This window comes from Tachysurus vachellii, chromosome 22, assembly GCF_030014155.1.
Source record: "Tachysurus vachellii isolate PV-2020 chromosome 22, HZAU_Pvac_v1, whole genome shotgun sequence".
NCBI lineage: Eukaryota > Metazoa > Chordata > Actinopteri > Siluriformes > Bagridae > Tachysurus > Tachysurus vachellii.
The window spans coordinates 17,115,535-17,142,901 of NC_083481.1; the positions used below are offsets into that span (position 1 = coordinate 17,115,535).

The 27,367-nt window shown below is 41.7% G+C and overlaps 3 protein-coding genes and 1 long non-coding RNA gene across 5 annotated transcripts; 1 reads left to right on the forward strand and 3 right to left on the reverse strand.

Annotated features, from left to right (window-relative positions):
- Nucleotides 1–15: 15 nt before the first annotated feature.
- On the reverse strand, nt 16–5,329 carry LOC132838175 (probable transmembrane reductase CYB561D1). The gene is made up of 3 exons (XM_060858374.1): nt 4,897–5,329; nt 3,116–3,153; nt 16–2,150 (listed from the first exon to the last, which is right to left on the reverse strand). Exons 1-3 carry the CDS (start codon nt 5,147–5,149, stop codon nt 1,647–1,649), a joined length of 795 nt encoding a protein of 264 aa, XP_060714357.1. The 5' UTR covers nt 5,150–5,329; the 3' UTR covers nt 16–1,646.
- LOC132838178 (uncharacterized) lies at nt 5,073–20,678 on the forward strand. The gene is made up of 3 exons (XR_009647602.1): nt 5,073–5,177; nt 12,858–13,014; nt 20,538–20,678. It is a non-coding gene; the product is annotated as an uncharacterized LOC132838178 (long non-coding RNA).
- atxn7l2a (ataxin 7-like 2a) lies at nt 5,573–14,210 on the reverse strand. 2 transcript variants are annotated; one of them, XM_060858373.1, is made up of 11 exons: nt 14,052–14,068; nt 11,508–11,576; nt 11,405–11,431; nt 10,941–11,280; nt 10,567–10,820; nt 10,048–10,130; nt 9,079–9,290; nt 8,779–8,959; nt 7,959–8,080; nt 6,832–7,645; nt 5,573–5,939 (listed from the first exon to the last, which is right to left on the reverse strand). In XM_060858373.1, the coding sequence occupies exons 4-11, from the start codon at nt 11,276–11,278 to the stop codon at nt 5,922–5,924; spliced, it is 2,022 nt and encodes a 673-aa protein (XP_060714356.1). In that variant the 5' UTR covers nt 11,279–11,280; nt 11,405–11,431; nt 11,508–11,576; nt 14,052–14,068; the 3' UTR covers nt 5,573–5,921. The 2 variants fall into 2 exon arrangements, with proteins under 2 accessions (XP_060714356.1, XP_060714355.1); XM_060858372.1 differs by lacking the exon at nt 11,405–11,431 and having other exon boundaries at nt 14,052–14,210.
- Nucleotides 17,202–26,664, reverse strand: sypl2a (synaptophysin-like 2a). Its single transcript, XM_060858375.1, has 6 exons — nt 26,481–26,664; nt 26,074–26,148; nt 21,272–21,390; nt 20,573–20,774; nt 19,775–19,948; nt 17,202–19,696 (listed from the first exon to the last, which is right to left on the reverse strand). Exons 1-6 carry the CDS (start codon nt 26,493–26,495, stop codon nt 19,577–19,579), a joined length of 705 nt encoding a protein of 234 aa, XP_060714358.1. The 5' UTR covers nt 26,496–26,664; the 3' UTR covers nt 17,202–19,576.
- Between the last annotated feature and the right edge of the window lie 703 nt (nt 26,665–27,367).

The following is a 27,367-nucleotide window of genomic DNA, read 5'->3' on the forward strand; positions in this document are numbered from 1 at the left end:
TAATTCACACGTTAATATTTTGAAACAGTACTTTATTGCTGCTGTACATTTATACAAACCATCACCATGATTTAACCCTTTAATCCCTAATCCTGAAAGTGCATATTATATTCTTTAAAATCTCTCATTGCAGTGTAAGTTCTGACCGTAAAGCCTACGCTGGCGTTGACTCGTCCTCTGAGAGGTCATCGAACAAACTCCAACATGAGCTTATGACACCCAAGGCAGCTGAGCCCAAGACTGAAAACTGCACTTTAAAAAGTTACAAACCAACAACCACAGCAGGCTGGTGTATAAAACCCTCCGGTCAGAGATCAGCTGCTTAATGACGTATCAGTATATTAAGGTAGTTTTAGGAAATCTTTGTGCCAGAAAGTGTTTTCATCCTAGTAGAAATCGGCTTCACATGTACAGTAGTGTCCTTTAGTATGAACATCCAGTTCAGCAAACACAAAGTTGACCTTTATTTGAGCGGTTAATGCCTAAATATCTAAACACAGTAACAGGGGTTTTTGTGTTGTGATTCCTTTTAGTGTGTAACATCAAGCTGAATCGTGTAAAGCACCTCAGGGGTCTCCGTTATGGTCCGTGATGATGTACGTATAGGCTTGCATGTGTACTGTGCACGTACGTGTTTCTACACGTGTTAACGTGGAATTCCATAGGTTCTCTGAGCTCTATATATGTACAGGCGACTTAGAACGTAACCATGACAAAAAGGCCTATATTTATGCATTATTATTGTAACAGACATTACAGAATAATTTCATCGTTCTTCCCCTTTTTGTGCACGTTTAGAGCATTATTGCTAACTGGAGACAGGCGCTATTGTAAAGGTCACACCACACGGCTATCGTTACCAGAAAGAAAAAAAAACAGGGCAACATTTACCTCAGATGGTCCTCAGAAACACTGACATACTCACAGCATGCATATAGAGGATAACGTTCCTGCTTCGCACTCGAGAGCACCATAAACGTTAAGAAAACTCAACAAAGCGAAGTGTAGCATGTGGTTAAAATTCCTTTCTGTGAAATACCGTAGTAAAAAGGTTAGGAAATGATCATAAAGTTAATATTGACAATAAGTGATAAGTTGAAGCATAATACAGCTGTTAAGTTTCAGACGTACACACGTTATTCCATCCACAAACGTACTTCTCAAAGTCCTTGAAGCAAACACGCAAAAGTATAAGATTACATCTTAATATATTATAATAACAAAATGTGCAATTTCACAGATGTCACGTTTTAAGTGCAGCTGCTTTTACGTACAGCGTCTTTAAATAAAATATAAATATTTGGGTTTAACATGACAGAGGAATACGGATGACAAGCATAAGTGGCTGACTGAAGTTAAGAGTTAGCTCATTTAGCTTGCTCCTAGTTGTTAAGTGTTTGATACAGACAGTGTCGAGGCACGGTGATAACTGGAAGTGTTAAGAAAAATCTCAGTTCATTTAAAATTACACTGTAATTACATTTAGCTCTGAGTTCCGCCATGTCGGAAACCCTCAACGTTGCATCACAGTTTGTGAAATCAAGTTGTAAGAAGACCACATGAGTGATGCTGATCATTTTGGAACTCTTAAAAGGCAGCAAATGTCCAACTTGTATTGTGTCAGTTTGTGTTTGCCGTGCGCTTGTTTATATCGTTAGCTTCTTCTTAGGCAGGAAGGTGTTTGTGATTTGGTTCATCACCACTAGCGCAGGGAAGGGAGGGAGGATTAGGAAGGCGTACCAAATAGGCCCCTTGACGGTGGCCTGGAACCAGTCGCTGAATAAGGCCGCGGTGACGGTGACTGTGGCCAACAGGTAGGCCACGAGGCCGCAGGTGGCGTGGTAGAGCCGCAGCCGGGGCACAGAAACATTGTGGATGAGCTTGGGGAAGAGCAGGCACACGCCACAGGCCGCCTGCAGCACGGTGACCACCAGCGTCCCGACCCCCAGCAGGCTGTGCCAAGTGTCCAGGTGGGGGTGCTCCGACTTCCTCTTACTCGCCACCATGAAACCGAGGCCCATGGCTGCAAAAAGCAGCAGCAGCACCTGCACCACCCAGTGTGTGCGGACCTTTCCTTTACGAGACTTGAAGCAGCATGGAGATCCCTCAGTCGAGAAGAGCAGGATCCCCTCTGTCATGCACAGACAGAACTGAAAGGGAAAGGGAGTTAAGTTCACATGGTTTAATGACACACTCATCTTTTCCTACTGTTGCTTCTGTAGCTGTCGGTCAGAGTGAAATAGGCGTGGCCTCAGACTTCACACAACTAACACCATATTCACACTAGTAGGGACCATGTCGCTTGTGTCGCCTGTAAGTGTGCATTGTCCAGCATTCTGGCATTTTTGTTTTTTTATTGTTTATATTAGCAAAACCCTAATTGATCATTTTTTGTCTTTCTTCTAAAGAGTAAATAGGAGCAGTTTGCAGCTACACACTATAGTTGTGAGCCAACTAATGAAACGTGTCAGGGGAACATTCCCCTTTGTTGCTAAAATCTCTACTATTAAAATGTAGCAGTAAAACGCAATAACCCAAAATGAACTTTAGTCCAGTACACTGAGTTTGCTTACATGTACAAACTGGCCAATAGTTTGAGCAGTGATGTGATCTAACAATCAATTAGTTAGTAATCCCTTCAAACCTTCAACTAGAAAAAAGCATAAATTTAACACCGCAGTTGATGGCTTCAGGAAGGGAAACTGTAAGTCACACCATCACTGGGGTTTTATTATTGGCACCCTTTCTTCCACACTGTACAATAGGAGGCTGTGTACTGATGAGGAGCAGAAAGGTCACGGCACGCTGCTCAGCGTATCACTGAGATGGATAAGCGTTCTGCTTTTCTTCTTGGGTCAGTCGTAACTATAGACCCGAGGCCGGCACGCAGAGGGGAGAGCCTAATTATCTCACTGTTCCACCGTGTACGATTCATAATTCAGGAACTTGATGCATTATTCAACGATTAGCCTCGAGGCTGGCTGCCAGTTAGTGATTCATCATCCTCGAACAAAAAAAAGAAATGTAACAATGCAAAAGACTGGCAGAGACAAAAGGGAAGAAAACAAAAGAATAAGGGCAATGTTTGGGTTAAAGCTGTGGGACGTGAACTTACCCCGAGTGACATGCAGAGCGGGTGCCAAGAAAAAAGACCTGCAAATAAACAAATGAGCACCTGAAGGTTCAGTGTGAACATGATCATGATTTGCATTTTTGTTTTTGTTTCTTCAAATACATTTCGACCCTTAAATCTGCTTGTGTGTTTTACTCTCTCGATCCCATATCACTAGATGATAACCGAGCCGACTGTGCGGCCGATCCGGGCCTCTGATCGTCCTCCAAAAATGTGATCCTAATTTGTACCTAATCAGTGGGAGGTACCTTGTGCAATGTGGGGTGAGGCACAAGATGTGTGTGAAAGACTTGAGCAAAGACAGTGACTCTGTGTTTCCCTTCATGTGACGTCACACCTCTTTGTTTTGTGTGTTAAGTTGATTTGGGGATGTGAGGACTGAAAGTGATACAACCTGAGGACGGTGTAAATGTGGTGATCTCTTAGCAGGTGCTCCAGATCCAGTCTAACAATCACATCCGCTGTCTTGGAAATATCAGACGCTTTCTCTGTGCGTCATGCGTTCCCAATGCTGTGCGCAAACTTTCATTTCCGCTTCAGCTCATATCATATCTCATAAGTTAGGTCAAGCCTGTTTTACACTCGGCTTTTGCCTAAAGTTACTTCTTCCTTTTCTTTTTTTTTAAATCACATCTCCTACATAAAAGCAAAAATCTGATTCTTGTTCTGAACATTCCAGGCTTTAAGCAGTTTAGCTGGTTCTCTGAAGCAGTTCTGAAAAGGCATGGAGAAGCCTTGAGGCAAGTGTCAGCAGGAAAAAGGAACAAAAACACATAAGTATAAGCGCATAAGTATTTACTCCTTATAACTTTTGTTGAGGTACAGTCTGGTTAATAGCTGTTCACTCAAATTTGTCTGTTATGAACTTTTATTTCCATTTATTTCCTAACAGGGATTACCCCTATTAAATTTTATCTTTTGATTAATTTTTATGATTCATAATACAGTGATGGGTTTAGAGATTAAGCATGTTTTAATCTGTAAAACAAAAATGTGTGGTGGGTGATAATTGGTATTGCTATTGTTATACAACAATGTTGTTCAGACTCAATAATGCAGAAGTCATCAAAGAGACACCGATGGATCAATTAAATATGGAACATAAAATAATAAATTAGGATGCCTAAGACTTTATGAACTTTAATAAGAAGACTGTAATACTTTACTTAATTTTTATTGTAGATCTATATTGAACTTACAACACTGAGATTTTAAACCAAGTGCTACATAAACATTATTATTATTAGTATAGTAGTAGTATTTATTATTATTATAAATAAGTATTTATTATTATTATTATTAAGGTACAGAAGCTTCCTGAACCAGACTATAAAGGGTTAATAAACTTATTATTATTATTTAGTATTATTATTTATTATGTGTTATTATTATTATTATTATTATTATTATTATTAAGGTACAGAAGCTTTTAGAACCAGACTATAAAGGGTTAATAAACTTACTTATTATTATTATTATTATTATTATTATTATCATTATTATCATTAATGATAATAATGATAATAATAATTATCATTTATTATTAAGGTACAGAAGCTTCCTAAACAATACTACAAAGGGTTAATAAACTTACTTATTTTTTTTATTATTATTATTATTAAACCAGACTATAAAGGTTAATAACCAGACTATAAAGGTTAAAAACTTATTTATTATTAATACCCAGACTATAAAGGTTAATAAACGTATTTATTATTATTATTAATATTAATAACCCAGGTTATAAAGGCTAATAAACCTACTTGTTCCCGGTCTGGACAGGACGCCGATCAGCGCGGTGAAGCCAAGAGCGACACAATGCGCGGTCACGAGAGCGATTTTGCGCATGCACGCGTACAGCCAGTACTCGCGCATCCCGAGACCCTCACCAACAGGACTGTATTCCATCTTCCTCTCCGTCTGTGTGTGTGTGTGTGTGTGTGTGTGTGTGTGTGTTAGACCGGGGTCCTGCTGCCTCTTCTTCCTCTCTTGATCACTCTGACACCCAGACGACATGTGAGCCGACACATGAGCCGACACACAGGTGACACTTCCGGGTTCGTTGGATGCATGAGATTCACTTAACCGTATCGTTTAAATAACTCAAAGTTAACACGTATTGGGTACAGAGACATCGATAAACATCTCTCCTTATAGGAACTCGTTACTGGACCACGGGGGACATTTTAAATACCTTCATAGAAAAAAAATGTGTTACGTCACGACTGGCCCATCCCACAGTCAGGGGGGGGGGGGGGTGTCGTGTCTGTGGGCGATACCATTATGAAATACAAATAGAGGGTGATTTACCCATCTCAAGCAGGTTGTGTAATAACAACTCAAATACTACTATTACTATTATAGCCACTACTTCTGTCAGACATTACAGTATTTATATTTCATTACATGTAATATTACAGTAACAATACACACTCGTGGTCAAGTATAAAGAATATTTTAATCCATTTTTATAAATCAACATTTATATAGCAGCATGTCCAGTAGATTGTGAGGTATTTCTGAATTCACGGAGAAATTCACTCCCCCATCATCTGCCATTCACTCACACTCACATTCATATATTGGCTTTTTTTAAAAGGACCATCGTCGGCGTAATGATCCACACTGGTCTAACGCTTCCAGACTCTCAGACACACAACGCACCCAAACTCGCACCCACCCACACACGCAGACACACACACACACACACACACACACACACACACACACGTCTGGAGACTTGGGTCCACAGTCCATAGTTTGTAGTGCTCCCCAGTTAGTGGCTTGCTCAGCGATGGAGTTTTGGCTGTGGAGAAAAGCAGGCAATCAGCATCACAGAAAGGCAGCTTACAGTCAGTTGTCTGTTCAGAAATAAGATGGAAAGGTTATTTAACTCTAAAACCTTAAGTATCATAGCTAGCAGTGCATCTGTAGATCAGCAGGTCACGTGCGTGTGTGTGCTTCTGTAATAATCAGAAGTTGATCACCGATCAAATCAAACACTTTCTGCACTCGATCTTGCCCCTTGTATAAGAGCAAGGCTAACACGATTACCACAAAGCCTTATCCTAACTCTGACCAACTCCAGTTTTACTCACTGTACCCGTTAGGCCTTTGGTGTTTAGCTAAGTTTGTGGCTCAACTCTGATGTTGCCACTTTTAGTGCAACCACAGGAAATACAAAAATGTGTTGCATGTCTTGAATCCAAAAATAAAAAGCCTTCACAGATTGGATGATATATATGAATCTACCTCTGAATAAAAGCAGAAACAGCTGCAATTCACACATCATATTGGTACCTGGATGAATCGAAGACGATTCCATCGCTGCTGTATCGTTATCCCTCCACTATTAGTTTATAACAATTGTTTAGAAATGCCAAATGACAAAGCCCATTAAAATACAAAGCAATTTTGTGCCCTGAAAACTGCTGAACTGGAACTAAACACAAAGAGACTGAAGACAACTGCACAGAGAATTGGGGCTGGTCACTGGGTAGCAGTGCAGAACATCTTTAAGCTTATTTAAATTTTATTTCGTGCATCAATTCATATGCATTAAGTTGTCTGTGTTAGAAATGTACGCAATAAATGTGGCCATAGAGCTAGAGGGATTACAGCACTAGTGCGATCTCTAGTGTGATACGTGAAGGCACTTTAAACTGAACAGGCACGCTCGTCCTGTTTTACACGCTCACCTTGGGCGCACTGAGCTTCTTCTCCCCTCCTACGGGCAGCGGTGCTCCTTTGCGTTCTTTCCAGGTGTAGAAGCCGGAGTGAGGGGGGGTAGGCAGCCGGTGCGCTTTGGAGGGGGGAGATGAGTCGCTGGTCTTGCGTTTCTTGCCCAGGCCTCTGTGCTCATATCCTGGAGGCCTGCCGTGGTGTCCTGAGTTTCCTGCTCGCCCAGATGCGCCTGGCTCCGTGGGCGAGGTTCGGCCCGGCGCGTGAGTCCGCTTAAATGGCCACGGCTCGGCCCGGCTCTGCTTGTGACCCGGCGATAGCGAGCCGTTTGTCTGTCCGTGAGATGATGGCGGCGCTAAAGCTGGAATCTGAGCCGGCGCCGTTTTGCCAGATCCGAGCGGTCGGGCTCCCGGGCTCACACAGTTCCTGTCCGGGCTGACCGTACCGGCCTCGCTCAGAGAGCCTTTCCGCTTTGCGGGAGCGGCCGGATCAGCCCGCTCCGTTTCCCTGAGACGCAGCTGCTGCTTGCTGGGTCTGCCAATGGGGTTTCTAGACCGCCCCGTTCCTAGCTGCGTGGCAGTCTGAGCGGGTTTGGAGTGCGCTGCGGCCTGGGAACCTCCAGATTTCTCAGACTGAGCCGAGGCCCTGCTGCTGGAGGAGCTGTCCCTGGCTGCTCCGTGTGAAGAAAATGAAGACGACTTGAGGGAGGTGGCACTGGGATTTCCTGCCCTCTGCTTGGAATGATGGGAAGTGAAAGATGGGGAGGAGGGAATGGCTGAAGGCTTGGCTGAGGAACCCTGCGACTGAGGCTCGGATGCTTGAGGTATTTTCCTAAGGAGGGGGAACATTAGAAATATAATTATAGAGAGTTTGTCTGGCTTTGATGCTGGAGAGTTCTGTTAAACAGAGATTTAAAAAAAAAAAAAAAAAAGGCAACATTTGGTTTACATGCTTATGTATGTAATTAGAGGCACCAGGAGTAAACGTGTTTTACCAGAGAAATCCAGAAACAAACATCAAAACTCATCAGTCCGCCACCGGTTTAAATTACAAGTCCCTCTGGACGTTACTATAGAAACGATGACCTTAAATAATAAGTTAACAAAGGAAATGAAGCCAGGGGTAGAATGAAGGAGACACTGACTTCCACAGGTGAGCGCTGAGGTGACTCTCCACCATGGCACTCACAGCGGACCGCAGGTGATGAAGCCGCCTGTCGAACGTGAAGACGCCGTGACCCAGAGCAAAACTACCAAACGTACACACCTGAAAGGAAAAAACTATCAGTCTGTTTCTCATACATACAGAACTGCTCTGGACAAACATGCTAAGATGTTATTGATCTTGTGAAGTAGTTAAAGACAGGTTTGTTCCACGGACGTCTCCTCGGGTCGTCGCAGACTCGGCACATCTGATTTAACTTACACACTGCTGAGACCAGTCAGGTGTGTTAGCCCTGGAATTTAAGCTCATGGTTGTGCCGGACAGCAGATTGAAAACTCAGACAGACGTTTAATCAGTTTTGTTTCAACAAGGACACAAAACTCAAAGAAAAAGGTAAACTGAGGACAGAACATGCAGTGGAAGAGCCAGGGAACTGTCTGCATCTGATGAACAATAGTTAAAGGTCATTTCCTTAAGGGACAAAAAGAAATCCAGACAAACGCTTGCTTAGCATCTGGCACCAACGTCAAAACCTCGCCTGCGAGACGTCTTAAGGAATGGCAGTGTGGAGAATTGTAAGGCTGTGTGTGTGTCTGTGGGTTTGTGTTCAAGTGCTTCTGTCATGCTCAAGGGTTCAGTGGAACTAAATCTCATCCGGCTCAGTGGACGGATGAACGCCGACGAATATAAAAAATTCTTAAATGAAATTAATTAAGTGATGAAACCTGGAGGTCACATGAACGTGACCTTATCAGTCGTGTTTGTGTTTGTGTATAGAAATACTAAATAAGATTAGGTACCGCGAGTGGTTTGGGATGCCAGGGGCTGGAGTGCCAGTCGGCAGGTTCGTCGTTGACCTCTCCCTCGCTCTCGTCACTGACTGAGATTCGACCCTGAGTGAGAGGGGAGGACGCCCGAGCCACACCCTCCTCCCGAACCACCCTCTCCTCTTCGGGGGCGTTCTCCGATAACGTTCGCGTCCTGTTAGAGTCACACACGAGATATTATACACCACCCAACTATACATGCGTTTTCTCTGATTCATACTCGAAGTGCTCTGACTGAATACGAGACCGGAGACACTTGACTTGGGATCTTACCTGAAGGCAGGAGAGTTGGTCAGGGGTCTCCTGCAGTGCGGCGAGGCGTTCGGCTCACGGGGAGTCTCGGGGCTCTGGGACTGCGGGGCAGATTCCTCATGGCTCTGAGCGCTGCGTTCTCGATTTTTCGAGCTCATCTTCAGCTCCGCCACCAACTGGTCAAAGTTTTTACTTCGTCCCATGACTTTTCGCCGCTCGTGAATGGAGTGGATCTGAAGGAGGGAAAGAGAACGATCGCGTTCGTTTGGATTGTATTCGGCTAAAATTGTATTCGGCTACAGAACGGACATCGGGATTTCTGTAAAACGGCAGACAGCTAGTTTAATTTTAAAGCTATGAACCAATTTAATACTGAAACTGACATTTTTTTTTAAATTGATGATTTCTGGTTGCTTGAACGTCCGACAGTCGCTGTTCATTACTTATTTTTTAAAAGCTCAGTGCAATCTGTCTTGTTCAGAAATACCCACAAACATTTTTTAAAACTTATTTGCAGTTATTTCTTTCTTCATTTCTAATATATAAAAAAATAAAATACGGCACTGTTAACCAAGCTGGACAGAGGGTCATTTCCTGTAATTCCTTCCTCATTTCCTGTAAGTCATGTCCGTGTAACTTCCTGTCAGCCTATAGACGTAGACATTCATCTCAAAAACAGCTGTTTAACCTCAAAGAACACAGCGCTCTCTCTCTCTCTCACTCTCTCTCTCTCTCTCACACACACACACACGTTTAAGAACACACACACACACTAATCTACCTCCACATAGATTTGCACAAATAAACCCTATAATTTATTTTTATGAGGCAATCGTTTGGTTTCACAGCCTCAAAACCTAATTTTAGCAGCTGATGTGGTCATAACTGAGCCAATATTTTAGCTGTTACTATATATTAGGTTTTTTATTATTAAACCTGATGTCCACTAAACTAGGAGGAGGAGGAGGAGGAGGAGGAGACGAAACTCACATTGCAGGTTAACAGCCGTGTACAAACTTTCTTCCTTTCCGGATCCAACACACCGCAGTGTTTGTCCAGGTCACACTGTTTTTCTGCATGAAGTGGAGATATTTTTGTCCATTTTATACATTTTAAATTAACCATAGTAACAGCTACAAGATGAAAAAGGAGGAGAATGTAATGCATGTCAAATATGGAAGCGTGCAAAATATAGGGTGTCCCTAAAGTCCTCAAACACAGGGGAAGTGAACACTTACAGCAAAATGTCTACCAACATGTTTCATCCTTTATATTATTTCGTTATTACAAGTTTGTAATATTTTTTTATTCAGCTAGTCTTTATAAAAGACAAAAGAAGAAACATGTTCATTTGTTCTATGTATAGAGATTTTTGGGACACCCTGTAATTAAGATTTTCCAAGAAACATCACACAAACAACATTCTACTTCGATGTCAGTGTGACGCAGCAACGCTTAACAGAAATACAAGCTGAACGCTCAGGGCACGTCGTCTCATCTAGCACTTACTTGAGGTTTTATATGGCCGGTTGCTGCGGGCGTGTGGTGTCGAGGCGTTAGCCGTGCCAGACTCCGCTCTCTGGGCCGGGGACTTCTCTGTGGAGCTCGGCGACGGTCGGCCGGGCGACGGGCCTCCGTAGGGCCACGGAGGGTCTCTGAGGCTTGGGGGAGGAGAGCTACGCGGGGGCTCCAGCGGTGGAGGCTGCTTGAAGACGGTGGACTCTGAGTGACCAGAACTGGACGTCTTTTCCAGAGGCGAAAGGCTGCATGAGGAAAGGACAATTAACAAAACTTATTCAAACTGACTTGGTTAAGTCTGAGGATTAGTTTAATCTGTGTTCAGCTCTAAAAGGAAAAACACCCCAAAAAATGACACGTCTTACCGAACTCCGTCTTTGGGCGTCTTGGTGTGTTTAAACTGAGGTGGAGTGGAGGGTGATTGGGGCGACGGGCGTGCCGCACCTCCTCCTCCGCTCTGGATCTTCCCGCTCCAGCTGCCCGTCCCGTGGCCGGCGGTGGTCGGGGCATGTCCATGGCGTGCGTGCGAGCGCTGCTGGCCGGCTGGCGGTGTGGAGCGCAGGTGTGCATAGAGCTTCCCTACCGAGCCGTGCCTCCTCTCACAGTGCTTCTCAAAGGCCTGTGGCTTCACCACCTGACTGCAGTGGCTGCACACCACCAGGTAAAAGTCGTCGTGTCCCGGATAGTGACCGAAGATCGACATATCTGTGGAGATGATCGCTGATCTTGATTTTTTTTTTCTTTTCTTATGTTACACCATTGAATAGAAAAATAAAATTTCAATTGGACACTATAAGGGGTGAAAGCTTCCGCTTGCCACTGTACTTACAGCAGCCACGTTGGTTCAAAAGTCAAACTGTAAGGAATTTATACACATTTTAGGGAACCGAAGACACTGGATGTGAAAAGAACAGAAAAGGATGAATCCATACCCTCCTTCCTCAACGTCATGGTTTCCGTCGTTTTTTTGCCATTCTTGCTGCAGTCGTCCCCATTGGACCCTAAAAAAGAGAAAAAACTCTCGATCATTGTGAAGTTACAGCTTGCTACTGAACAGCACTGTGATATCGGTGACGCTCTGCTCCCAAGACTCCCTGGCCTAATTTATTGAACTTTGATAAATAAATTATAGATAAAGATAAATTATAAATCAGACGCGCACTGGGTAACTGCAAAAGATCCAGAATTACAGCTCTGTGGTAAACAAATGACATTTTACTCTTAGCTCACACTGGTATTTGTTTACGGATGCAAATGAGCCCAATATACAAATTCACACTAAGCATCTTAGCGAACCCTAAATGTTAAACTGTTTGGTACTTTCAGTTGGTTGCTAAGTACTTTCTGTCCGAGACAGCGGAACAGTAAAGTCAGTGTCTTCGTTAAGCTTTCCCTACCAAACTGCACTTCCTTTAGACAGAGTAGTTTTTTCCAGGAAATAACGTCAGGACGCTGGCTTCCTCCTACGACAGGAAGTGGAGTGAAATTCTTGTGTGTCTACAAACATCATTTGGACAACAGTTTATCTTTATTATGAGAAGCCTGTATAGTGCGTTGTTTTCTTTTCTTAGTGGTCATGGTGCATTCACAGATCATTGTCATATATTGGGGTTTGATTTGAACCCTTGGGGTCACCGTGTGTTCAGACAGCTTGTAAACATTAACGTGGATGTGTTGAACACATCGTGTACAGTGTGTCCAGTGGGTACAGTACTGTGTGTATGGTGTGTCTGGTGAGTACAGTGGGTACGGTGAGTACAGTTGGTACGGTGGGTACTGTGTGTCTGGTGGGTATGGTGAGTCTGGTGGGTATTGTGTGTCCGGTGGGTACGGTGTGTCTGGTGGGCACGGTGTGTACTGTGAGTATTGTGGGTACAGTGTGTCCGGTGGGCACAGTGAGTATTATGGGTACAGTGTGTCCGGTGGGTACAGTGTGTCCGGTGGGCACAGTGAGTATTGTGGATACAGTGTGTCTGGTGGGCACGGTGGGAACAGTAGGTACAGTGGGTACGGTGTGTCCAGTGGGTACGGTCGGTATGGTGGGTACAGTGAGTGTGGTGGGTACAGTGTGTCAGGTACGGTGAGGAGGGCGAGTACGGTACGGTGGGTACGGTAGGTACAGTGGGTATTGTGTGTACAGTGTGTATTGTGTGTACAGTGGGTATTGTGTGTACAGTGGGTATTGTGTGTACAGTGGGTACCTGTAGCTCCAGGTACTTGTTAAGTGATGCGTTGTAGGTGTCATGTGCTGAATAACAAATCCCTCCGTGCTTCCTTTATAGGTGGACTACACAGGGTGGTGTAAGTGTCATGTAGTGCACTTAAGGTCTAAGAGGGAGCCATTTAAGATTCAGCCAAGGTTGTGGTGTGAGACACGGGACCCCGAAATCAAACCATCAAGCGTCTTAAAGCGGGTGTAAAGCTGCCAGACGGAACACGGTTTGTATTAGATAGCATCATGCTAAGCTTTAAGACACGGTGTTAATACAAACTAAATCCTTTCCTAAATACGGAAAACCACATGGATTAACAGCAGAATGTAAAAATAAACACAGGACACTGTTGATCTTTCTTCTTGTTAGCATCTTAATGTCCATTAGCTTTACAGCTAGCATTAAAAAAAAACTCCTCCATAACCGGCGCGTTACTTTTTTTTTCTCGCCTATATTCCGAAATAGTCCCGCCTCCTTCGCTGCGATTGGCTAGTACACAGGTCCCGCGCGTGAGTTACAACTATTCGCCAATGGTGTGGGAAAAGGCAGTATGCGACTAACCAATCATTGCACAGGAGACGAGGTTTTGGCGGAATCGAGGTGGGAATAAAAATAGCGTATCCCCGGCGTCCTGTCGCGTACAGACAGAGAGCAGAGCTAGGCTAGCACCGAAAATACAACAGGGTTGCCAGATTGGTCGCTTTTTCGAAACAAATAACAGTTGAAAACACTTCCAGAGGGCTTCAAAACGTGTGAAAATTGTATCCAAATAACAACCGAGTATAATTACAGTCTATCTGAATTAGTATTTATTTATGTAACTGTGGGATTTAAGAATCTGCCGTTTCTGAGGCATGATCTGGCAACCCTGACCTACAGTTAGTTCAGTGGCTAAGCTAAGCGTCTGTGCTCAAAGTTTTTACACTCGTAACAGTTGTACAAAAAAACCCGATTGTGCGATATGCTTTCCTTTTACACTCCTGTCGTTTTATTGTCCGCACGTATTCCTGTTTTGACAACAAAGTGACGGTTTAAACGAGCTAAAATAAAAAAGTGAGCTCGCGCAACCTAATCCACAGAACGAGTAGGTACGAAGAGGACCTGAGGGAAACCAAGGGAACCGGCCAGCGCTAGGACCTGGCAGGTTCTTTGTTTGGGTAACATTGGTTAGGGATGCCGTGCCTTTCCGCGAAAATAAACCACATCCGAGCGACTTTTTACACCGAAATATCAGGAAAAACGAGTGGAAACACAATCACTCACCGTCCGATGCTGTCAGGTTAATCCTCTCTGCCCAAACGCTCCAGCTTTGACCCACGAAATCATCGAGACAAGGCACCCGCCGTTCCAGAGCAGCCATTACTTTAACTGCGCGTTCACGCACCGCCATCATCACGGCGCGGCGAGTCACTTACGTCATACTGCGCGCTCCCGCGAGCGGAGCCAGCATGCCCAGTATGCGCGCGCGCGCGTGTGTGGGTGGACTTTTTTTTTTTTAATCTATCTTTACCTTTCTAACCCCAGACGTTCTAGTGTTTCTTTATATTTTAATGTCTTCTTGCTAGTTTTTTTTTAGGGGTCCAAGCACATATTGATGCAATACCACACACATCCACTCGGTGGCACTATAACGCTGGGGTTTACGTTTACACAGTGCTTCATTTTGTTCTGACAAACAAAAAAAGGCCCAACGAACCCTTTTCATCCTCATTATTTAGATTTTTATCTATCTGATGGTGTATATATATATATGTGTGTGTGTGTGTGTGTGTGTGTAAAAACACCCTAATTTTGCTAAACCTTGTATCGTCGATGTTTTGCACGTCTTTGCAAATGAGACCGAACGTCGGCGGTTACAAAGACGTGATCCGTAATCAGCGTAGACACAGAAAAATCGGTCATACAGGGACCGAGCGTGGGTTGCATCTCAAAATTGGACATCTTCACGAACGTTGGTGGCAAAATACTTTGCGAACAATTAAAGATTTACGAATAATGATTGTAAAACGTCTTCGGTTTGTAAAATACGGCCGGTACGATCGTAACTCAGTTTACTTGGAATATTCACACAAAACTCGATCGGTGTGTTTGTGCTTATGAAAAACCACAGAAATCACTTCTCAACGTGTAAAACCATCTTGGTGACTCGGGACGGTTTTGTCAGTTAGCCATTCCTTCCTTGTGTACAGATTAACATCAGGGCACCACGGCGGCTCTCAACGTGTCCACTGTAAAGTTCCACTTCTCTACGTTTAAATGATGAGTTTAGAGTAGGATTGAAATAAAAAGACTCAGAACTTGGTTAAATCTATATCACTGACCGTAATAAAACTTGTATTGTTTTGAGAAGCAAGTCATCCACATTTGAGCTCTAAGATTAGCCAGCTAGCTTGTATCTGAGCTACTCAGTGTTGTTTTTTGTTTTTCTTACTTTCTGTTGTGTGTGTTACTGCTGCGCTGCAATCTGCACGGTAGAACAGGGCCAATAACCATGCTGTAGGTTTAAAAGTGCAGTTTAAGAGCTTTGTACTTTTGTCTGACAAAGCAAACAGAAGACAAAATTTCCTGGAAGGTGGCCTTGTTTTTTTTGTTTTGTTCATTTCGCACAAACATCCTGAGGTTGTTTGTGCGAAAGTTGTGAAAAAACGTCTCTACAAGATTCTCAGGACCCTTGTGGTGTTTGGGCTTGTGTCCATTACAATGGGTGAGTTTAAGGCTGCTGTGTGAATGAATTTAATCAAAACCTCACTAATTAAGAAACAAACATCCTATAAATAATGTCAACGTTTGTTGCGTTGGTAAAAAAATGTAGGAATTATAACAGGTTTTGAATTTTGAGCCTTATATCCAAACAGTAATCAATCTATTATTTACTATTTTATTACTCACAGCTAGATGTTATTTAATATTTATAATTTTTCATAAAAACTACAGTTGATGTATCCAATGAACAATAATGTACATTATTGATGTGCCATTGTTGTACAACATAATAAAAACAAACAAACAAACAAATAATTAAATAACGTTGAAACTAAAATTGTTGTTCGGCTTTAGCGCATGCGCGTTTAGAGTTTTAAACCTGACCACTAGATGGCAGTAATACACAACACGCTGATGTGTCACCTGCAATAAAAGAATAACTAAAAAAAAAGCGTACAAGAGGTTCAACAGCGTTGCTACTCAGCTGACGAGATCTATCTATCTATCTATCTATCTATCTCTCTGTCTATCTATCTATCTATCTATCTATCTATCTATCTGTCTATCTATCTATCTATCTATCTATCTATCTATCTCTCTGTCTATCTATCTATCTATGTCTATATATCTCTCTATCTATCTGTCTGTCTATCTATTTATCTATCTATCTGTCTGTCTGTATGTCTGTCTATCTCTATCTATCTATCTATCTATCTATCTATCTATCTATCTATCTATCTATCTATCTGTTTGTCCATCCATCCATCCATCCATCCAACCAACCAAGAAACACGAACGTTTGCTTTTATGTTATTATTGCTTTGTTTTAGTTATTTGCTGTCAATACTTTCTTAGCTTAAGAAGCCAAAAACCAGCACTATAAATATCCAGTAGGGACTGTGTGTTGTAATATGTGGTTATTTACACATTTATAACACATCTATAAGGCGTAATATTCCTGCTGTGTGAGAGAACGAAAGGTATTTGGACAGGCATTTTATCAGTCATTTCTTGGACAGCACTATGTTGTTGTGTCAGCTGTTGATGTAGATTAAAGGAGTTGATTGTGTCATCTGGGGTACGTTGCAGTTGTCTGTTGACTGAAGAGATGTCAAAACTGTCAGTATCTAGTACCCATTTAGTTCCAGTATAGCTGATGAGTGAAGTGCTCCAGTCTGTGCCAAATTCTCCATACACAAGGGAAAACAACACTATTCAGTTTAACGTATTTAATTATTTTTTTTCTTACAAAGTTTATAAGCGTATAACAAATATATGCAGTGTACAGTGCTTGAGAACGCGGAACTGGATTTCAACCACGTTAGCCAACTTTGGAGCTTTATGTCCGATTAAATTGATGCCTAGTGGTGCTAACATGAAGCTCTTTATTTTTCAGGGTCAAAGACTTACTTTATTTAAGTCACATTTAGGGAATTAGAGAAGTTCTAAATTATAGATAGATTAGAAAGATATGGTGAACCCGTTCTACATTTTATTTACAATATTAAACCTGTTCATGTCAGTTCTTTTTAATTTATTTAGTTTTAAAATAGAAGCAAGTGCACATTGGATTGCACTGTTTATTATTATAGTTACAGCCCTGTTCAAATATGAAGAACGTGTTTATTCGAATGTACTGTGGCACCATCTAGTGGTTCAGAAACACACAGCAGTGTATCTGTTGATCAGAACACAAAACACACAACAGCATTGAAGCTCTCTTCGTTTAATACTTTACGACACAGACAATGCAAAAAAAAACAACAACACAAAAATCCTGCAAAATGCAAATTCAACGGATATGTTTTTGAAATGCATTAAATGACAGTGTAAGAACAGTGTATTTTACCGACCTGTTTAAAGTAAGCCAGAGAGAAAAAAAAAGGCATTTAACTGAAAGTCTATCCAGGTGGTATTAAAACAGAGAGCTATATGAAAACAGGCACATGTGCTGTGTTCAAACACTGCTAACACAGAACTGAGCTCTATCCCTGCTATCGTTCGTGTCATTATGTTAATTATCGTTAATAACAAACCTCAAATTGGAATATAAAAAGCTATGATTAGGGATTAAGGCACAGTGTTTTTAAGGCTTTCATATTGCATGAGCACAAGGAAGAAGCCAAATCATCTATATATATACTTAAATAAGAAGAAACAAAATCCAAACTGAAGAGAAACAGAAATGAAAGTGTGACGTGTAAATCATGTTTATTCCCCATTGATGGGATCATAACAACAATTACAAGACCGTAAATGATCTCATGATGACACAAAGAGGCATGCGCCAAATAATCTGCAACATATCACACCAGCGTATAATGATCGTCACGACCCCTGCGTTTTCTTGTAATTCTTTTTTTTTTTTTTTTACTGTAACTCTGATCATGACATCATAAAAAGAATCAAGGCTGTTGTTATGAGCAGATTATAAATCAGCGCATGCCTACTCTCAAGTAACACGATGCTTAATGTGTTTCTATGTTTGAGAAGCGTGACCGAAAAAGACCTTTGAGATTTTCGTATCATATAAGATCATGTAAAACGTACAAAAAACGTGCACACGGAAAGCATGAATAAGATTCTGACTGCTCGATGGTAATTACGTAGGAAAAGGTACAAGCATGTTCCTGAGATGAATAAACAGGAACAAGTATTTAACAACAAAAAAAAGGAAATTAGTGTTAAATGGTTCTGTTTTTTCCTTCAGAACAATCATTTAGCCCGAAGTCAATGATCTTCTGGCATCACACCATAAAAGGCTTACAGCTTAAATAAAGCGAACACAACACACCAGGAAAGTGTATGAAGAGCCGGAGACTTGTCTCTGTATCATAACCTCAAATTCTTATTTAAAGCCCCAGAGAGACAATGGATCCATCATTTGAGGCACTTTGTATAGATATAAAATAGATACAGTCCAAAAACCGTCCAGAATATGATGAAGTGTATAACGTCTGAGTGCACGTATATAAGGAAGGCACGTTTTGTTTAGTGTGCGAGTTTCTAAATCATGAAGCTGGTACAAAAAGAACAGAGCAAATTTTGTCAAATGTGAAGAAGGAAAAAAAAACAAAAAACTGGTTTATACAAGAAACACAAGTCCATCATTGTCTTGTGTGTGTGTGTAAATATTATGTGTGTGTGTCTGATAAACACATGTTTATCTATAATCTAAGTGCAATACAGTTGAGTGCAAAAGTTTGCACTCCCCATCATTTTTAAAATAGAATCGAGAGACAACCTGAAACGGACCTAAATCGAAAGAAATTAGCTTTGTGAAGATCCTCTCAAACTTGAGACCGAACTAAAACTCATTTTTGAAAAGAAAAACAAGCAAAGATTCACCCGGAGATTTGGCCGAGATCGAATGGATATACAGAGATGCCAACACTGATGACAAACATACAAAAGAGTTATTCTGTGTCAGTAGTCGAGTGGTTTTAAATGTGCGTCACGAGAAGTGCAAAAAGGCACTAATTACACTGACCACACCCGACTTGGTGAAAAGATGAAATATTGTACAGTAAATGTGTAAAGATTGGCATCTCAGTATAAGTGAATAGAAAAAAGGCTGCTCAGACATTGTTAAAGGTTTGTTAAAGCTACAGGATGAACATACTTAGTTATTAAAGAATGTCTGTGTTTATATCACAATCAAAGAAGAACTAACTTTTTTTTTTTTTTACTAATTTTTATACTCGTTATTTTTTTCACTAATAATATCCAAACATACAGTTTGTTATTTGTGGGATGAAGGAACGTGTAGACAAAATTTTTAATTTTTTTTTTGCACTCAACTGTATACAAGTGGAACGAGAAACGATTAGTAACGACGCAAAACAATTTATGGGACGTAGATAACAACACCTGCACCAGGTAACGCGACAGAAGCGGACACTTTCTGCTTAAACCCAAAGCCGAACAGCCTGAATGAACGTTCTGCGCAAGGAAAACAGCAGCCGGCCCGGAGCACCTGTATCAGACTTTACTTTACTTTAGGACGAGTCCGCGTGAACCCGCAGTGGCTTACTCTAATTTCTGATTGGCCTGAATGAAGTGGGTGGAGTCTGAGTATATCAAGATTAGGAGCTGCCTCCGTGCTCCATGTTGGAGGAAGGCTGAGCAGGCTTGTGGAACGGAGTCTCCTTATAGATGAACCAACAGTTTCCTGCCCACAGGATGAGATTGAGGAAGCCAAAGACCTGAAGAAATGAACAGAAGTTTTATTAACTCCCTCACACACACACACACACACTTTTTTTATTAGTTGTTTGTCTCACCACAGAGGAATTAAGGCGTCCCATGGCAGGGAAGATCTTGGTCACACACTTTGGACTGCAGTAATCGAGCAGCGTATCGGGGTTGGTGGCATATTTCACGTCAGTCAGTCCTTTTCCCCACGCAGAGGACGAGACCAGCCACAGGAACGCAAAGATCCCAGTCAAAACCAGATCCTGTAGGGAAAAACAACAGCAACATGCAGAGGGGTGGAGCAGTCAGGAGCCGACCTTTATTGCCCATTTGTACGTCTGTACATGTTCCTGCATATCTGCAGATTAATCCCTGCTGTGAAACTCATCATTCATACTGTGTCTTTAGTCAGATTTAAAACATTACTGGGCCTGGCCTAAGCTGGAAAGGTGTTTATTTCTTTCTTTTTTTTTAATTTATTAAATCCCTGAAATTATTTTACTTCGAAGTGTCCTGTGAAATTTCCTAACAGATTTATACAGTTCTATTTCCCTAAATATAAACAAACTAGTAGTTAATTTAATCCACCTACGTTATGGCTAAAGAGGAGTTTAATCATGATGCTGTAAAGCCATTGCTCTCTTTCAGTATCTCATGAACATCGTATTTGGTTCGTGTCTGTATGAAAGCATGCTGAAGGATCCCAGTCCTGACGTACACCACCAGTTTAAACCAGAAAAGCAAACTTTCTTAACAGATAGACAGATAGATAGATAGATATGGATCCTTAGAACATCAATCTATCACTGTTTATCATTCTGCCTCTTTCTTTCTTTCGTTACTGTGTTTTAGGGGATGTCTAATGGACCCCATTCCCGCTGACTCACAACAATGGGTCCTCGGGTGGTTTCCCTGTAGACGTGCTGGTAGCCCAGGTACAGTATGAGGGTGAAGGTGCAGTACAGGAAACCAAAGACGCCCACAGACACAAAGAACTCGGCGGAGGATGAGAAGTCACCCCTCAGGAAGGTGGAGTTGGGGGGTTGGCTGGAATTGCAGCTCGGGATGTTAAACGGTTGACTCTGAAGTCTGAGAGAGTGAGAGAGTGAGAAATAAAGCAGCTATATACTGACAGGTCTAATCAAGTTTTACTCAGATAAATGACTGGTCAGATAATACTGACACTACTAATACTAATACTGATAGATACATGACTTACAGATCTGTTCTGTATAAGGAATAAAATGCCAGGAAATGCGGTTATAGGAAAATAATCCTCTTTTGCCACAGTTAGTGATTTTCCAACACTAACAATATTTTTTTAAATAAACAAACACCACATCCTGCTACTTTTAATTTATTTTGAACATTTATGGTTACATATTTATGGTTAATGCTGTGGAACGTGTTCGTTCCTGTTAACCCTTATGTTACGGCAGCTATAAACACCAGTTTATGTGATAAATCACCAACACTTGAGACTCTTTATAATTACACCACGTGTTTCTCATTTGGTCTAAATATGTGAGGTTTACACATCCGTACAATAACAATAAGACCGCGTGACTGAACGTGCTGTCGTTTACCTGAACGGATAGCCGAAATGTGCAGTAATTTCATGTGGAACTTTATCTGGACAGTTGAGCAGCATGGTCAGGGACCCCACGTATCCGCCAGTAGTGGCGAAGGCGAAGATGGTGAAGAGCTGCAACACAAGTACCGCATTAGACACGGATCGTGCAGGAACAAAACCTTCTTTAGCTACATGCAGTTCTTCAGTCAGTGTATAAGCTTGAGAACCGTTTTAACAATGTCACAGCCACGGTGAACAATTACAGAGGCAAGCATCAGTCATTTAAAAACCCAAACTACTACTTTAATATTACCGTTTTAACTTCCTCAATCTTTTCGAAGACGTTAATGTCACGAGGCTGAGCATTATCCATGTCTAACATTCGCTAAATAATATCACTAAAAGTCGAGGCGAGTGATTGTGGCTATAATCCTACAGGAAATGCAATGTGAAGGCCACAGATTGTTATTCACAGCGGGGCTTCCAAAGCTGAAAATAATAAAGATTTCAGAAAAGCACTAAATTATGAAAAGCATTGTTTTTTATTTTCTTTGGGTTTTTTTTTTTTTACCTCCTGACCAATCAGGATACAAGTTTGGCACGATTAAGTAAAACAAACACGTTCTGGTGGAAAGACGAGTCTTTTTGAAGAATGAACGTAAGGTAAATATTTCATTGGCCACATTCCAATGTTGTGAAGTAACTTGTGTATTTTTGGGATGTTCCCCATCACGTGTTCTCCGACGCCACACGTACACTGAAGAGTCGCACAAGCAGATTGAATTGTGTTGCTTTTCTTCAACCTCCTGATCACGAAGAGTTACACCAGTCTTCGTTTCATCCGCATTAATGATAATGATCAAATCTAATCGAGATGGTAAACTGTGGCACTTAAGAGCGTTTGTATAATTAACTAATTACTGTGTGTGTGTGTCACGTGTACATATTGTATGCATTTTTGTACGCGTTGGTTTTTTGTTTTCTTTTTTTTAATCTCTCTCTTTCCTTCTCCTTTACTTCCCTCTATTTGTCTTTGCCCTCACTGTATTTCTCTGACTCAGCTTCCACGGTCAAATCCTTGTGACCGCCACTTCCTTTCTATCAGGAAGACCCAGCTAACAGGTCGCTCTAGGAACCACCTGAGTCATCAGCCCTGGGTTTGTTCTGCTGACGCGGACATTAGGGTCAGAGACGCCCAAACGATGCTGGAACCTGGTCGTTCTCCGAGGGAGAGCGGGATCACTGCACGACCGACAACGGTGGCCATAACAGGGCTGATGGAGGACAGACGTGTGCGGTATTGTAAACAAAGCAAGCATGGTGCCGGATGAGGGGAAGGGATTCCTTTCAGTGCTGTCTTTTTTCACACCAGGGGAATTTAATCCTCCGCAGATTGAGCTCACATAATGATTAATGAACAGAAGCACAGCTTTTTACACGAATACAGATTAATATTACCTTAACAGTTTTCCGCGTATCAATCTTTTTTTTTTATAAGATTGAGAATTTCTCATTTGTCTTAGAACGTCATCAGATCTCGATGGTCGACGGTGGTTAATAATTACACCCAGTTAAAACCCGTCTAAATTTATCTCTGTTGGACAGAGATTCCCTCCTCGCTGCCAGATTAAAGTAGCCGGAGCACCTTCAGATTCTCACACTCATCGTGTACAGAATAAACCACGCCAGCTCGCCTGTTGAATCTGCATCGTGGCCCGGGTTTCTGATTCCTTCACATTTTTCCTTTTCACTTTTCTCTTAGCTTCTCTTAGGGATTGGGTGTGTCTGTGTGAGGAAGATGTGTAGGGGATGAATCTGAATCTGGTATTTTAGTTGTGCGTGTAATTCTCAATATTGTGTCTGTTACTAAAGACAGTACTCTAGCATAGAAAGAAATGATTAGAGGTGAGTTTTACTTTCTTTACTTTAGCTCAAGCCCTCAGGCAACAGTGTATTAATGACATGTCAACATGACATGACTTGAGTATGCACAAGATAAGTGTTTTTTTTTTGGTTTTTTTTATTAATTAGAAAATAGCCAGCGGGTAAAAATATTAGTACCGCACAGCCCTAACAAACCACCAACAGAGTGGCAGGTCATCAGCTTTCACACTGAGGTTTTGTTGAACACTTTAACTTTCCCTTTGGTTTTCTGCATGCAAAGCAAACCATAAGCGGTGATCATCAGCTCTGTTTCTCCACGGCAGGTGTTTGGTGTGAGGCTTCCTGGCACCCACAATGAGCACATGGTGCTCACGTTCATGCCAGAACACACACCTACAGGTTGCCGTTAAAGAGCGTCTTTGTTTCTAATGAACTGTTTGACTGCACGCTTCGTGACGCTGTTTCATTTTTAATACTCCACAGAGCCTCGTCTGAAAAGCTCTCATTCAGATCGTCTCTCGTTCATCTTACTGTACTTCATATCGGCATCGTTCGCTTTTAATCTCATCCCGACACGTTCGACTGAGTTCCAGACATCGCAGGAATTCTGTTCTTCATCATCATCATCCCTCCTAACACTTGGCCAGCTGCGATGTTATTTCTTAATTATCTTGTTAAAGATAAATGTCATCACGCTACACAACACGCTGCGAGATATCATGGAGCTTGTGATATCCTTAATCAGAGTGCAATTTTCTGTCGATGCTGAATTTATTCTTGTAGACGTTCTTCTGGACTTCTGTGATGTGATACTTCTGCAATATTGCGTTTCATTCTTCTAATTATAAACCTCTGTACGCCGTTGATGATAAACTCGCCCCTGCTTTTCAATACCGTGATTTGATTTCTTAATCACTTTATTATCGTTCACTTATTGAAGACGTCGCTGCTGGATAAGGTCCAATGTTGAATGAGTGCTTAAAGATCAAGCTATAAAACCGCTGCTGTACAGAACAGGAGGTTGTTGATCTTTAACCATGTAGTTATTTTTTAACACACAGCGGATACTGTGTCAGCGCAGACCACCTAAAGGTTTTTCTGTTAACACAAATTCTCATCTAACGTTTGGAAAAAGCAAAGCAAACCACACTAGCCACCTGCTTGTTGTTGTGGACTAGTCGGCTACCATAAAGCCATGTTTGTGTGTTAAACAGGACGCTGCACGTTTCCTGGTAACTCCCCTCCTGCTTTAGTGTGCTCACGATATGAACTGCCCGACTTCTCCCGCCTTAATCAAACAAAAAGAAACTTCCTTTATGAGAATGGCTGCTTCTGCACCTTAGGCCGAGACAAGGATAGAGGGATAAAAGCAAGTGTGTGTGTGAGCTGCTGGCATCTATTTCCATGCACATGCACATACTATAAAATGTTCCTTGGCTGGTTTTCAATGCTGTCTGAAATGCTACACCTGTTAATTAACATTGCACCCTGGTTGTGTAACAGCACCCTGGTTGTGTAAAACATTACGCCATTTGGACAGAACACAGACCGGGCCGGCCATGTGACCCACGTCGTGATTCTAACATCCGTTCTCTGACATGGTTCGGATTTCAATCCGTTCTTTTTCTGGTGGTGAGGAGATCATTTCAGTATTTATACTATGTGTTTGCTGTGAGAGCGAGCGAGAGACACACACTCACACGGACAGACACACAGCTTAGAAAAAAAAAAAGATGTATTTACAAGGTAAACACAGCTCTTCTTTTTTAAACTGTAGTTGTGTTTAAACGAAAAGCACGCACGTTAAACCTTCTCCACGCTTTAATCTTGTGCTCAAACACGAACAACTGTAACTGATATAAGGTTGCGATGCAGAGCAGCTGGAGCTGAGAATATTACTAAAGGGTGTGGAAGTGGGAGTGTTTGTGTCTATGTGGACATGTAGCTTTGCAGGGCATTCAGCTGACTGTTGCTCAAGCGTGCGTACAGAACCGATCTACCGATCCTGATTCAGGTTCACACAACAACATCTGTAAATACTGGGAAAAAAGATCTTTGGCTGTAAGACTGTGTCAGGAATTTGCATCGGTGTGATTTGCATGGCTGACTCGAGTCCAGATGAAGCAGCAGGTCGTTTGACTTTGAATGAAAAAAGCAAGGCGCAAAAATTCTAAGCAAAACCGCTTCAATGATTCGTTGTGACTTCAACAAACAAGATATTTTGTGTCTAAACAATTCTTGTCCGTTTCTTATACATATTATCTTTCAGATGTTCTGTGTTTAATTACAGCATCATAAAAATGAAACGTAAACGTCTGAGGTTTCTGTTTTCCGTCATCATTTCAGTTCAGTTCGTTCCTAATAATCCACAGTAATAATAATAATAATAAAAAACATTATCCATATTTTCAACCCAAAATGATTTCTACAATTCTAAATCCAGCTCTGAAAACATTAGTGTCTAAATCTAAATTTCACAGCCGCACTTTTGGTGTTTAGGAATAAAAAAAAAAGCTAGAATAATTTCCCAACTCATTAAATTCATTCGTCTATCTATCCATCCATCTATTAAATATGTCTCAGTTTAATACATAATGTTTTCTGGGGACACGTTAGACTTATCGTACTTGCACTTAATACTGTTTAAATCGTTTTAGTTAATTATTCACATGTTAAATAAACATGATGTATATGATTCAGAAAAAAGTTTCTAGATACGCCTCCGTCGTGCAAAAGTTTGTGCCCCCCACAGAGTCATGTGATCAGGTTCACCTTGAAAACTAAACATATGCACACACAATTCTGGGTTTTTTCCAGTTTAATCAGTCTTTTAAGACACAACAACACTGTAATTATGCATCTACATTATAATCAGAGACTGCTTACTTACATACTTCACACACACACACACACACTTATACAGGAACTCACCCACTCCAGAAGGCGAATAAATCCAAGCGGCTCTTTTAATGGTCCCAAGTCAAGTTTGAAACCCGTCAGCAGTTTCTACATGGGAATAAAACAATATACAAACTATTTTCAACAAGCAGGTCGCATTTTATTTTTACGTTTCCATATGAAACTACTTCAAATTAACGTTAAAACGAGTTCAATTCTGGCCGCGTTCCAAATTAACCGCCGTTCCGTATACAAGTGCACTAGATCTGGCGAAGACACCGTTCTGTAACAGAGGGGGAAACAAGTGCACTCGCGTAGGGACTAAAGAGCGATTTGGGACGCGGCCCTCTCTCTCAGAGCAACAAGCTTGCTAACTCGTTAGCAACTTTAGTCTCGCGCACAACGAAAAGAGGTAAAAAAAAAAAAAAAAAAGTTATTACCTGAAGAAACTCCATGATTTAATAGTTATCGGCTGATCGAAATGACTCTGCGTTAAAGCCAAATTACGGCAGTTAGATAAAAGGAATAAAAATGCTGACAATCCGGGGTGACGAAGATAAAGAGAGGGAGAAAAGAGAGAGAGATTTAGTGCGTCGGTTAAACTTGTCAAACTTTCTCTCCCACAGGACAGCACGTGACCTCATTTCACTCTTAAAGGCACAGTACCAAATATAATACTGAAAGGATCCTAAAAGTCAGTAACAGTCACATCCACGTGTGCTTCTTATCGTGTTATTTCAGATCTAGTGCTCACTTTTCTTCTGTAATCATCTAAGATCTCTTGAGAAGGTTTTACATTAGAGTTTGGGTGTGGTTGTGTGGATTTGTTCATTAGTGAGGAACCTCAACACCCCATGTCTTTATGGATCTCGCCTTGTGCACAGGTGCTTTGTCATGATGGACATCGTAATGCTACAGCATACAAGGACTTTCTGCACATTTGTGCGATTCAGATCATCTAGTGCTTGCTAATATTACGAACAGCAGCTACGTTAATCCCTCTCCAGTGCTTCTCTCTTTCTACCTATCCTGAGTTATCCAGAAATTGTACCAGCTCCGATTGTCTTCCGTGCCATAAAGATTTTGGACCTCCACTGAGATGATCCCCACCCTACGAGGATCCTGAGACATCTAGAGATGTTCCAGCTCCATTTAGACTCTGCTATACTAAAGAGGAGATGCCAACTCCATGTGGTCTTTGAGAACAACAACCTCCTCATCAATACAACATTTGCCAGACTGTATATTTATAATCACACCCTCCGGTGTCACACATATGAGGATGGGTTCCCCTTTGAGTTTGGTTCCTCTCAAGGTTCCTTCCTTT

Bases quoted from the DNA above. Each gene is read 5' to 3' on its own strand.
- LOC132838175 (XM_060858374.1), bottom strand. From the start codon at position 5,149: ATGTCGTCTGGGTGTCAGAGTGATCAAGAGAGGAAGAAGAGGCAGCAG. The intron at 3,154-4,896 runs GTAGGTTTATTA...GTTTATTTGCAG, and splicing joins CCTGTCCAGACCGGGAACAA to GTCTTTTTTCTTGGCACCCG. The intron at 2,151-3,115 runs GTAAGTTCACGT...TTTCCCTTTCAG, and splicing joins CGCTCTGCATGTCACTCGGG to TTCTGTCTGTGCATGACAGA.
- atxn7l2a (XM_060858372.1), bottom strand. From the start codon at position 14,181: ATGATGGCGGTGCGTGAACGCGCAGTTAAAGTAATGGCTGCTCTGGAA. The intron at 9,291-10,047 runs GTGAGTTTCGTC...TCCCTCCTTCAG, and splicing joins CACGGCTGTTAACCTGCAAT to ATCCACTCCATTCACGAGCG. The intron at 8,960-9,078 runs GTAAGATCCCAA...TGACTCTAACAG, and splicing joins ACCAACTCTCCTGCCTTCAG to GACGCGAACGTTATCGGAGA.
- sypl2a (XM_060858375.1), bottom strand. The intron at 20,775-21,271 runs GTAAACGACAGC...TCACTCTCTCAG, and splicing joins CATTTCGGCTATCCGTTCAG to ACTTCAGAGTCAACCGTTTA. The intron at 19,697-19,774 runs GTGAGACAAACA...TCATTTCTTCAG, and splicing joins GACGCCTTAATTCCTCTGTG to GTCTTTGGCTTCCTCAATCT.